The sequence below is a fragment of the Rousettus aegyptiacus genome, unplaced genomic scaffold (genome assembly GCF_014176215.1).
Source record: "Rousettus aegyptiacus isolate mRouAeg1 unplaced genomic scaffold, mRouAeg1.p scaffold_m13_p_1, whole genome shotgun sequence".
Lineage (NCBI taxonomy): Eukaryota > Metazoa > Chordata > Mammalia > Chiroptera > Pteropodidae > Rousettus > Rousettus aegyptiacus.
This window is the reverse complement of record NW_023416284.1, coordinates 71,603,381-71,616,719: the sequence shown is the minus strand read 5'-3', so window position 1 is coordinate 71,616,719 and position 13,339 is coordinate 71,603,381. Positions and strand designations below refer to the sequence as shown.

The following is a 13,339-nucleotide window of genomic DNA, read 5'->3' as shown; positions in this document are numbered from 1 at the left end:
AAAATTACATAGAGCACAGGGTCCATCTGTCAGAAATAACTTGTTATCAGTCTGATGCGAAAGCCAGGAAGGGTAGCTGATGTCACAAAGTAGGTCCACCAAATACTAAATAAAAATTCGCTTTTCCTATTTTATACTTTCTTTCAAAACTCATATGGTACATTACAATGCTATACTTAGAATGCTATACTCTATTCAAAAGAATGAAAAATATCTACAGCGACTTACATGTTAGGATGTCCACATATATTAAAATAACAACATAAAACTCTGCAATATGTATAATGTGATCATTTTGGTAAAAAATTATGTGTGCATGACAGTTATGTATGCATGACATTAAGAGTGTATATGTATCTATTCCTATTTATGTATATGAACATGTTTACCACATGCATATAAAAAGTAGTGGAACACAGAAAATAGTTTATCAAAATATGTAGCAAACTGTCACTGGCCATCACACCTTTGGGGAACAAGATTTTGATCGGAGGTCTTTCAGATTTTATTTAAAAGTCTTTAAAAATTTTTGAAATGGAAGCACCTTTTGAGGTTAAAAAGCCCAATAAACATTTTACTCTTATGAAACATTCTTGTGGGGAAAACTTCTAAAGTACAAGTAGAATTCTGAACTATATCCATATCTGCTGCCTCCCATGTAATTCATTTCACAATGGCACCTGTACCTTACAGTGAGAGAAGGTCACGCTATATTGGGCATCCTTGAATTGCGGGGAAGGCACCTCTGGGTCCACTACTGGGGCAGCCACTGTAGACTCACAGTGGTCCCAGAATGTGTACTGACAGAAGACGAAATTCGACAGGTTTAAGGGCAGCCCAGTTGCCTCTTTAATTTTTACCTGAAGAGACAGATTAAAAAAAAAAAAAAACAGCAAATATAACTCCCATAAAGAAAACATTAAATTATGTATTCTTTTCTTATTTCAACGACCTCAAATTTAAGATTAAGTGAAAAATAAACAAATGAGTCATCCATCTGACATCTGAACACATTTGGCACCATTTCATTAAGGGTTTTATTCTGTAATAAAATCTTTACCACAGTTCTATAACTATAGTATATAAACTTGGCAACGAACACACACACCCTTCTAAAACTTTTCTAATGACTGAGCTCCTGATAGATGCAGTATAATTCACTGAGCAACATATACTCCTTGCATGCCAAATATATACAGACTTTTGAAATATGAGGCAAAACAGTCATCAGAAAGTGTGCTATGCTAGAAAAAGTATTGTCCACCATCGTATTCACTGTCAGAAAGTTTAACTTTTACTATGCTTTATGAAGAACTCATAAGATTTTCTATAAAATGGTTTTGAATTAAACAGGTAATTTCTCTGAGCCTCCCCATCATGTCCTCTCACCCGGCATGTCAATTTTTTCACTCGGTGAATGATTTCCCCACTGCTGTCTACGACTTCAAGACTCCCACTTTCACTGGAGTTCTCTGAGGAGTCATCCTCCACTACGCGTTCTGGGACAGCTCCTGTAACACGCATCACTTCCACATGAAGACGCCCTGCAACCTGGGTCAAGGAAGCAGAGTGCCTTGGAGTTAAAAGACATCCCATGGGCAGCCAGCACAGACCTGAGACAGAAAGCACTCTACAATATCCCTGGTGAGCAGTTCTAGTTGCTGCCTGCCAGCCTCCGGCAATGGGAAGCTCAACACTCCCAGAGCCAGTCCATTCCACCACTTGCCCTTTAATCATCCTGCCTGACTTTAAAACAAATTACCTCCTCGCAACTTACCTTCCGAAGTCACCTTCATTCTTATCTTTCTTCTATAGGATAGCCCATGAATAACCTGAAGGCAGCTATCATATTCTACCTGGAGTCACCTATTTTCCATGTACATATATATTTATTCACTTACTCATTTGAGCAAGTAAATACCTGGCCTCATGAGAATAACAAGATAGAGACACAGGTACTGCTGTCAAGGCACTCACAGTCAAGTGGGGAAAGGCAGGGAAGTAAAAACCTGATAATAAAAGTGTAAACTAGCTGCTATAACAGAGATATGTACTAGTTGTTATGGAAAAAATTTATCCACTCAACAATATTTACCAAGAACTAACTCTGTGCCAGGAACTACACTAAGCACTGTGTTGACAAGAGTAAACCAAATGGACATGGTCACTGGGCTCATGGAGCTTCTATTCTCTCTAGGAATAGAGAATGAGCACTTAATTCACACTGGGGCTGAGAGTAGAGTGAAGAAGGGCTTCACGAGGTAGTGAGACCTGCTCCAAGAGAAATAGCAAATACAAAACCAGGATATTACAAAGAAATAATTCCTTTAACGTTGTTTTCCAAAAAAAAAAAAAAAAAAAAAAAAAGGCTGAATTTCCTCACTATCCTGGGGTTCTCAGAATAGGTGTTGATTTAGCAGTGTCTCTCTTAAAGTTATTGCACAGAGCCAAATTAAAGGATAGGGACCGTCTTAAAATTTGCATTCTCAGACTATTATAACTGGCCAAGTTATCTTTCATAACATAATTTAAAATTGTAATGGCTGAAGCTGTGAAGGTAACACATTCTGGCAGTTCCACTCTCATCATAAATAACAAGGCTCATTTTTAAAAGTAGCTCAGACCCAACTTCCACACAGCAATTTGCACTGGCACCAGGGACCTGAGAGATATTAGTTGATGGTGTCTGACAAGTAAGACAAATATTAAGAAGTAAGGTGGGGGGATAAGAGAAATCAGAACAGTGGTTCTTAAATTTTTCTTTTCAGTGCTTTTTGAGAATCGAATACATTTTAAATACAATTTCAGTGGAATTAACAGAAGTTTCAAAGCCCATCATGGACCCTAGCTTAAGAACTCACACTAGGGACTCATCCACTGGATTCCTTTGCCACAGAAGTTGTGCCCATTTTTAACATAGGAAAAGCAAACTTTAGCCCACTGGTCTTCTGGAACAGAATGTTCACAGGCAGCTACCACATATAGAAGGGGGAATGTGTACTTATGCACCACAACTGGGAACCTATGGCTTATTTTCTGGGTGCGAATCACAAAATAACAGTATTTCAAGTTTGCATGTTATCAAAGGACAAGCTAGGAAATAAGGGTGTTACCAAATTTAAAATTTAAAGTTGATGAAATGGATAAAAGTTTGAACTTGATCATTTTCTGAATTTCTTAGGCCTACATGAGGCCAGTATATCTAAAGAACTGAAATATAAGAGTTTAGAAGGGGAAACAATGGGGTGGTGCAGCTTGCTTCATTTGGATACTGTAGATTTCAAAACAATCCTCTCGAGGCATCTCTTTTAAAGACCATTTAGAGGATAGGAGGGAGCCAGAGTGTATACAAAGACAAAACATTAAAAGAGAAATGAATATGGGCACAGAGCTCAATCTGGTTTCCAAAAGATTTCTAATTTGATTAAAATAAAGAAATTTGTGAACCACAAATATAAAATGTTATAATCTTTTAAAACCATGACTTAACTTTGGTAGTGTGTATTGGTATTAATAGAGAAGAAAGGATGTGGATTCTATTTTTCCTAGTTTCTTGATCAACATCAAGAACATAATTTAAATTGAAACAAACAAACAAAAAACTGTAAAAACTTGAACCACCATTTTCTCCGAGGCTGGCTTGTCCTTACCTCCCCCTGCTGGCTGATGATAGGGACTGCATACTGAAGCTTCACATCGCAGAAGAGACACTCCAAGAACACATTAGCCACACCGATGAGGTTGTGATTCTCTTGGGCTTCATAGAAAGGGTCACCTCGTTTCCCGCAGAGTCTCTTTGCCTGAATGGTAAGAGAGGCAAGAGAGGAAGAATCGAAACATCAAATGAAATAATGTGATTTAAAAAAATTTTAAAGCATTAATTCAAACAAGTTAAAAAGAAGTAAAATTAGGATCATGTTACATAAATAAAACAAAATGAGCACATGTGAGGGTCTCGTTAGCAGGGAAACTATGTGATATTCATGTGGAGGATCCTTCATTAGTTACTGCCTCATCTTCCCTACCACACTTCACCTGCAGTCTGTTTTATTTTATTCCCTGTGCTTTGCCTTATTTCCTTCACTGAGCCTTCTTTTCCATTATTAACGTCCAAAAAATGAATTATGCTCTCTGGAATTATTCTTAGTAATCTACCCAAACATGATCATATCTAAGGGAGCATGAACACGTGCTAATGAGTACAAAAATCCATACTGGATTCCACCCAGTTGAGTTTTCACAATACTCACACAACAGCAAAATTTACTTTGTCCTACTTCATTTCACTTAAGTGTAGTAAAAATGTAGACAAATAAGAATATGCCGTGTGTTCTTTTCATTTAGTCCTATCTGTGAGGATTACGTATTACTGATCCAACTTAGCACTCCCCTCAACATCACTTTTACTGTCCTCTTCTAATATAAATTTCGAAAGCACCATTACGAATATTCACTGGGGGTGGAGTGGGGGGGGGGGTGTGGGGGTGTGTGTGTGTGTGTGTGTGTTCTGACAGTTAAATCATGATGTTCTCTGCTATTAACATGACCAAATCTCCTTTACATTTTGTCGCTTTTACCTCAGGAACTTTTTCCTTCCATTCCTGATAAAGGTCTCTCATATCGATTAACTTATTCTCCAGCTTCTCAATGGTCCAAACTTGGGTACTCTTTCCTTTCCTCCTCACTTGAATAGCTGGCTCACTCACTATTACTCCTCTCTGTAGAATGAAGAAAAACAAAAACAAACAAACAAAAAAACCTTGTTATAACTTTTGAATCATTAAAGCAATGTATATTATTGTAAAGTAGCAAATTTAAAAAAGCCATAATGTATACAAAAGAAGATAAAATTCTACCACATACAGAATATTTTGGTTTCTTTTTCATGTTATATGCAGGCACACAATTTTTACCACAACCAGAATCAAACAAAAATATAAATTTCCTCTCCCATTTCTCTCACCATAGTTTTTATATTATAATCATCTTGTGTTGATAACTATTCTTCATAAACATTTCTAATGGCAACGTAGCAATCCATTATATGGATGTCCTACTCATTTGACTAATATACTACTGTTTCAAATTTTTGCTATTATAAAGGACACCATGATAAGCGTCCTTGAATGAAAAGCACATCAAACTTTAAGTTCACTTCTATGACTGTGGACTAAGAATGCATTTCTCAAAGGAGAACTACTCAGTCAAATGACTAAAACCCAGGAAGACCAATGAGACACTCCTTGACTCACATCTAGCTTGTTTAAGGGGAAAAGACGACTGGATAAAAATCTTTCTTTTTTCAAAGTTTCTCCTTAAATGAAAAATTCTTCAAGTTGAAACGATGGGGAATGTCTAATTAAATAAAAGAAATGATGGGAATGTCCAAACAGCTGCAGAGGGCCCTTCTGTGTACATAAGGACAGGTATTGTATCACTTTTTCTTGTAGAATTCACTCTTAAAATGGTACTATAATAAAACATACTCCTATCCCCTATTTCAGAAAGGGGCATTTATATGAAAGAGAAAAGCAGGTGGGATTACTTATATACATTCCTAGTTTTAAGGAAAGCATTTAAATTAACAAGTCCTTCAAATCACCAAAATTCTCATATTCTGATAACATATCTAAGGGCATACATTATGAGTAGGTCTATAGAGGAAGTCTTACAAAGAACATATGAGTAGGTCTATAGAGGAAGTCTTACAAAGAACAAATACCCAGGCTCATGTCAGCAACTCCTCACGGATGTTTTCCTGGATGTCAGGTTCACAGTCTTCTTACAGTATTCTCTATTCCACACCTTGCTCTCAATCTTACCTTTCTGTTGGCACTGAGGTTTGCAGCAGGGATCTGCAGAGTCACTTGGTAGTCAGTGAGTTTGCTCATTTCCTCAGCTAAGAAGTTTGCCTCCCTCACCAAGGTATTAGCTTTAACTAGCTGTTCACGCAGTTTTGCCAGGCTCTGACGGAAGAGTTCGTCTCTGTGGAGTAGCAGAAAAGGAAATGAGAAAATTTAAAAGAAAACTACAATCTTGTTTCTAAGTGAGTCATATTATTAGAAAGTGGTAGTAAACTTTCAGACAATATTTTTCAACCTAGTTTTCCAAATCGCCTCATAATCCTTTCCATCTCCCACCAGGATTCTGTGGGCTATCTGTTGGTAACCACTGACCAGGAGCAAATATGCGGAGTGATGTAACTAAAAACCATTTTTAAAGTTATATAACATCTGTAAACTACTAGATTTTGATAGGGTGATGCAGCGACCACCACCACCACCACCCGTAATCTTTTAGGAAGAAGACAATTATACTTTTTGTGTGCTTTAGGGTCAGGGACTAAGAGTGGACAGGTGAAAGAAATCTGGAGTTAGAAGGAAGTGTTTTACATGATTTCTTCACTTGGTAAAAGGCAAGAGGTAGGTACTTCTGTGGCAGCAGGAATTCTTTCTTCATCTCTATACAATATAGCACTTCCTGATAAAATCTTTGACATCCTGACTGCATCAAAACCCTATTAGGTTCCTCCAGCCCCATATCTTTGCCTCAGTCGCACTTGTCATAATTACAGTTTTTCATTTATTTGTGTAATTATTTGACTAAAGTCTGTCTCCTCTAAGAGGCTATAAATGCCCGTAGGGCAGGAGCTCTGTCTCTTCTGCTTGTCATTACACTTAATTTCCGGCCAAGTGCATTGTAGGGTATTAAAAAATACCCACTGAATGAAAAGAGTACTTCTGGATTCCACATTTGAATCTGGGCTCAAAGGTAACCCAGTCTATCAGACTGCTCTGTGCCTTATACAGCTTCTCTTTTCTACCATTTACACATCTCCTGCCCTTCATAGGGAAATGATGCATTTACAACACCTAAATCTGTATTCCTTTCTTTTCACCCTAGAAATGACACAAGGCCTACTGCTAAGATGGTAATATAAAATGACCTAAAAGATATCACACATTGATACCGTCTTCCTGCCTTTTCTAAATTATCATTTTTTTTTCAGTTATTCAGGCTTGATTATTTTCAACTAGCTAGTCTTTTCTTTTTCACAATATCCAGGAAAAAAGCCTTGTTGACTTTTCCTCTAAAACATCTCCTAAATCTCTCTTGGTTTTGTTCATCACTCTGGTTCATGTTCCTCATACTTCTCCTCCTACTCCCCCTACCCCACAATCTCATAGCACTCAGGTTCTTCCTCATCTACTACAAGACAGGCCTTAGAAACACCTTGTTTTCTTGGGACACTCCTTGGCTCAAAAACCTTCTCTCATAGGTTAAATCCCAAATATGCATGTCTATAGGCCTCCTGTGCATCCTATCTAAGAGTTTTAGACTTAACTCTCCCTATTCCTTTATAAATCACCTTCTAGACTAAACAAAACTTCTCATGTAATCTCTTAAACACATCTTACTCTCTCCATTGCTTCACATTTGTTTATGCCAACCCACCTATCCAAAGTGTGCCTCCTCACCAGACTGCTCTCTGACATCAACACTCCCCCCTCCAAACTTACTTCAAATCCTTCCTTCTCTGGGAAATCTCTGCAGATGACTCAGCTTCACTGGGGTCTCACCCTCCACTAAACAATCATGGCACTTACTGAACCCTCTGTCCAACTAGACATTACACTCTTGCTTATTATTCAATATTTTCACACAATCAATATTCACTAAGTCTACCACATGACAACATCATTCTAGGCACTAGGGAAACTTCAATGAATGAAACTGACTCCTTGTTCCCTGGAATCTATTTTCCAATGGAGGAGAAAAACAACAAATAGGTAATTACATAATTGTAACACTTCCTATTTTTGAATGAAACTTTTTACAATTTACTATTATAATTTTATTTTCACATGTATGTCTTACTCTACAGCACATTATAAGTTTACAGAAAGAATAAACTACATCTCTAGCTTTCTTTGCAATTCTTACTAACTCTTAAATACTTGATTTTCTGACTCTCGACATTTGCTTAAGGTCTGAGTCCTTCAATACTTCATAAGCCATCAACATTTACTTAGATAATAGTCCCAGCTTTTCATATATCCACCCACCATTAATGACATTTTAATTTTATCCAGTAACACTTGGTGGAATCAATATTGTAACCATTCTTCAAAATATCACCCTTTCTACTCTTTAAGAATTTGAGCCTCAAAGAGAATTAATCTGGAATTATGGGAAGTGAAAAAAAATTTTGACATTTAACTGAAAAACAGTACAATTAAAAAGAATCCAAGAAAAAGAAAACAAAAAACAATAAAACAAAAATGAAAAGCAATCCACCATTTCTATCGCATACTTTTTTGTCTTTTATAATCTTCAATACATAGAAAAGTAAATAGGACAAGTAGAATGGGTATCAGCGGGTACAATTATACCAATTACCTTTAGCTAGCTGTTGCTTAAAGCCACTAGCTCATAGTAAATGTGGAAAAGGTGGCACCTCAGAAAACGCACCGCTTACTAACCTTTGCTTTATCCAGGTGCAAAATGTAAAAAATAATATATTGTAAGTATGATAATTATTCACACTTCAGTATCCAGATGAGCAGGGCAGCTCCTGGGGAAAATGTAACTGACTCTTCTCTTAATTTAGAACAGGCAATCAAGTGCATTACTTTGGTGAGCCTTTTAATGTAGGGTAAGGTTCCCTTTCCTCCTCTTAGGTGTCATCTCCCCTGGATGTGGTTCAAGTAAAGTATCTCACGGCTAGAGAGATATGCGGTGTGGTTACGAGAGTTAGAAGAGCAGGTCTGGAGTCAGACTGCCCAGGCTGTGATCCCACTGTTCCAACTGATCAGAAAATGGCTTTGGGAAAGTCATTTAACCTCTCAGCCTCAGTTTGCTCATGTGTGAAATGGGGGTGAAAATGCTAAAATGTAGTAGCAGATGTGAAAACTGGATGAATATATGTAAAGCACTTAGTGCCTGGCACATGGTTCATGCTCTATAAATGTCAGATGCTGCTTTTATTACTATTAGTTATTATTATAACAAAGGAGTTATTAATGGGTATATAGAGATAGACCTTTTCATTCTGGCCTTTTCATTTACTAGATGGGTGACTCAGGCAGTATATTTAAACTGGTTGCCCTACCTACAAGATAGAGATAATAGTTTCTCTGGCACAGAGCTGTAGGGACTGAGAAATAAAATTAGCACCATGTTCTTCTTAGTAGCAAGAACACAGAAGTTAGCAATAATTTATTTCCCTTATTGTTGTTGTTCTTGTTACCATTTCTTCTACCATTATCTCAGTTCTAATATAAGTATTTTAAAGTCATAAATTTTAAAAATTTACATTTAGGAGATTTCTTAACACTGAAGTTGTATTTAATCAGAATCAAAAGTAAGAGAAATGAAAAATGAGAATGGCCTTTACACTAAAGAATATTCAAACTATCTCCATTTCAATACCTAACAGTCTATGCCTTCTAACTTGGTACCATTTTTACTGAAGGGTAAGAGGGGTGGGTATGTCTTTAGCAACTAGCAGTAAATATGGACAACATCACTGAAAAGAAGAGGCAGCTGATAACAACCCTTTCTGTGCTAGGTCTGTCTCTCTTTGACATGTCTCACGACCCACCCTCAAAGTCGCATAGCCCTAGAGCCCTGACTCGGTCTCCCAGGTTCCCTTCTTACCTCTCCTCTTCCCACTGCGTCACCTTCTGCTGAGCTGTCTGGCTGCTGTAGGCCAGGCGGTCAGGGACGTTGCTCTGGGGCTGCCTTTCTGGGGAGAGCTGCTGGCGGAGCTGCTCCAGCTCCCGCTCATACATGAGCCGCTGCTCCTCAAGGGCACTCCGCTTTTCTTCCAGATATTGTTTCTCCAGGACCTGAACCACATTTTGAACTGGGTCTGGTAAGCCAAGAGACAGGACAAGGTATCTTCAGTGGTGGCTATGACAGTGAGATCACAGCCTGGGCAGTCTGACTCCAGACCTGCTCCTCTAACTCTTGTAACCATCTCCTTCCCCAGAAAATGGTCTTTCAATATGCTTTCTATGAGAGGGCTGAGCATCCCTGTCAGATAAGATCATTTCAATTTTGTTTTTTACTAACATTTCAGACAAGTTCCTTTACATGTAAACATTTCTCACATCTACTATGTTACCTTCTTCCATCCTAATGTTTAGATAGACAATTAATCTACTACAAACAGAGAGTAGAGGGGAAGGGGATGGGATCCTATCCACTGAGAAAAAACACATAATGAAATCTAGGACAATGGCAAAGACAGAGCCACAGAAGATCTGATTTTTATGGTAGTCAATTTCTATGTCCATTTAGCATTCAGTTTTGATATATGATAAAGGATTTATAATTCTGATTTAAACCACAAATCTTATTACTCCTGAATTTCTCTAATGTGAGAACTTATAGATCACAGCATATATCTGAAAATATTGATTGAGCATATAGTCACAATTTCTCTGGTGCTAATATCTAAGAGGGTAATTCACTTGTAAAAATAAAAGGCTATTTTTCTGATTTTTTTTTTTTCATTTTGCAGATCTAGAGGTCACTAACATACACGTAGGTGAATAGGTATAGAGATACTAATAGGCAGGTCATGCTCAAAAAGGCCATACTATAACAAGTGGTAGCTGTGATTTAAGACTTGATCCTAAAGAGCTAATTGGCTGGGGGAGGACATTAGCATGGTAATGATCAATGAACTCAAAGCCATGGAGAATGATTAAGAAGAAAGTGAGCAGTCTGTAGGGAAACAGTCTATTAGACTATATGGATGGTAAACAAGAAAATCACCATCACATAAATTTATCTCCCTCAAGTACAAGGGACCTAGAAGAGATAAGTTCATATTCTCAGGCTAGCCTGGGACATAATTTCCTTCTTGTACATGGACACATTGCCTGTTATTCAGTGCTATTTGTATTGTATTTCCACAAACTGACTCTCAGTTTAATTTCCAGGATAAGAGTGGGAAATTAAGAGGACGAGAGGAATTTATATAATATCTGATGATAACTATTGACTGACTTTTCCAGAAGATCCTATCCATCTGTGAAATAAATGTGTAAAATTGTACTAACTTTCTACATGAGCAGTAAGAGAAAAAGACAACGTGTTAGCTTAGAAAATAAAGTTAAATAATACCAAAAAAAGCAGAAAGCAATTAAAAAATATTATAATATGAACAGCATAGGTGAGTTGTTTTAATATAAATAACAACCACAATGGCAATAATAATTCTTTTAACTACTGGCTCTATCTTCAGGTAGAGGAACTACACCCTTTGCATGCATCATCTCATGACAGCCTTGCAACAATCCTAAGGGTGGATATCATTCTCATTTTAAAGATGAGAAAATTGGGGCTCAGTAGGTCAAGTAGCTGACCTAAGATGACGCCTGACCTCAGATCAATCAGAGCTAACTGGTTAAGGGAGACATAAACTTATTAATAAATATGGTATTCTGACCTCCAACGTTTTGCTCAGAATTAGTACTTTGTTAAAGAGTAAAATTCAGCATTTTTTCAAAGCAGAATAATTTTTTTCATAGAGTTCTGTCAGAGTCCCTAAAATATGTTACTTGAAAAGCTGATGGAAAATTAACCACCATCGCCACCACCACCACCACCACCGACACCACCCCCTCTCACTAACCCCCCCCAAAACACAAAGGACCCCCCCAAAAACCCTACACAAAGGCAGACCATGAATAGGCAAGAACTTTTCCAAAGAGTAAAAATCTATGCACCCCAGAGCATTAGAATTTATGGCATAACCCTAAAACTTCTGAAAAAATAAAAAATAATATAGTGATTTTTTTTTTTTTTTTGCAGGAATCTGAAAGAATTTTAAATATAAAGGCCAGAGATGAAAAGTTTTCTTGGAATTAAAAATATATATTTCTAAAACAGTATATATATTTGCTCTATGCGGGCTTTAGGTTTAGAAGGACAAGGTCCTTATCATCCATTTATATTTATATAGAGCCTTATTTTCAAGAACTCTGACTTAGTGTTTTTGAATCTTTATAAAAGTGGAAAACACACTATTCCATATGCTAGAGTTTCTGCTAAAAGACACTGAATAAGATATCAAATCCTTATTTCTATTTGCTAGTCAGTGGTATATAGAAACACATAAGATCCCAAATGGCTAATGTAGAGGAGATTTCACCCCAAGGTTTCACGCCATGCAGAGGCTGTTTTAAACTGCTTTAGCAGCTGCCATAACACCCCTACTAGTTACCAGGATTTGTCATGGCCACAAATAAATACATAGGTACTGAAGCAAGAGCAACTCAAAGCATCCCTCCCTGAGTCTGCCCCAGTACAGCCTGATAAGCCATGCCCAGGGACTCAGGTGTGGCCATGCCATACACAACCCTACTAGAGGTATAGGGGCTGAGGGTTTTATTTTGTTTTGTTTTTTAACTTCTAATCCTAACACAAGTCTGGAAATATATTTCCCTTAGACATATTTGATAACATTTTCTTTTCAAATTAACTAGTTTCAAACCTTTATCACTACACAGTCTATTTTTTAAATAGGTCACCCTAACTGGCAAGTCAATCTGACTCTATGATATGGTTTAGGACAAAAGCAAAAGATTATTTGGCTTATTCTCAAATGACCAATCAACTACCAACAGACTGTCCACAACTTTATTTTTCCCCTATCATTTTCCTTATTTTGAACAAACTATTTTAAAACTCAGTGAGCTTGGAGCTGAAGGACAAGATACCGAAGAGGTAGGTATTTTAGCAAGAGAAAAAGGACCACAGTTACTTTGAGAAGCACACTTCTCTTCTTCATTAGTTTATTCTTTACCTGGTAAATCACTGTGGAATGAGCTCAACCTTATTTACCTGTTCCCAAGAATGGAAAAGAGAGGATGGTAGTGGTGGTGGTGGTGTTTGGAGGGAATTTAAGTGATAAATTAGAATTAATTCACGCCAAGATGCCCGAGGCACTAAGTCGGAGAAAAACAGATCCTTTGAGAGGAAGAAAGAACTTTTTAAACCCAGATGGAATAAATGGACTCTATGACCCTTTACCAGCCCCTTAATTGCTCTTTCCTTTAGAGCTACTATTGACTCTGTAAAAACAGATGAGTGTCTGATTCCTAATTTTGAATCCTTGGAACGAAGGCATTATTGTTATAGATGTTAGGTTTCCCTTCACTCCTAATTCAAATGAACTGGTTTTTAGATCTTTATTTACTCTAGAGACTAAAAAATAATACCCTAGGCTATTAGTGGGATAATGCAGGTAAATATATATATGGAAGTATAACATTCTGACTGTTGTGCTGTCAATAGTAATAAAATCATTAGTAATAGTAGTAAT

General features: G+C 37.2%; 1 protein-coding gene across 1 annotated transcript in view; it reads right to left on the bottom strand.

Moving 5' to 3' along the window:
• The window catches only part of KIF13A (kinesin family member 13A), a 173,462-nt gene that overhangs the window by 25,840 nt on the left and 134,283 nt on the right, over window positions 1–13,339 (bottom strand). Inside the window, 6 exon segments of the mRNA XM_016155861.2 lie at window positions 687–860; window positions 1,390–1,551; window positions 3,651–3,800; window positions 4,578–4,718; window positions 5,823–5,985; window positions 9,661–9,874. Coding sequence (XP_016011347.2) covers window positions 687–860; window positions 1,390–1,551; window positions 3,651–3,800; window positions 4,578–4,718; window positions 5,823–5,985; window positions 9,661–9,874 — 1,004 coding nt within the window.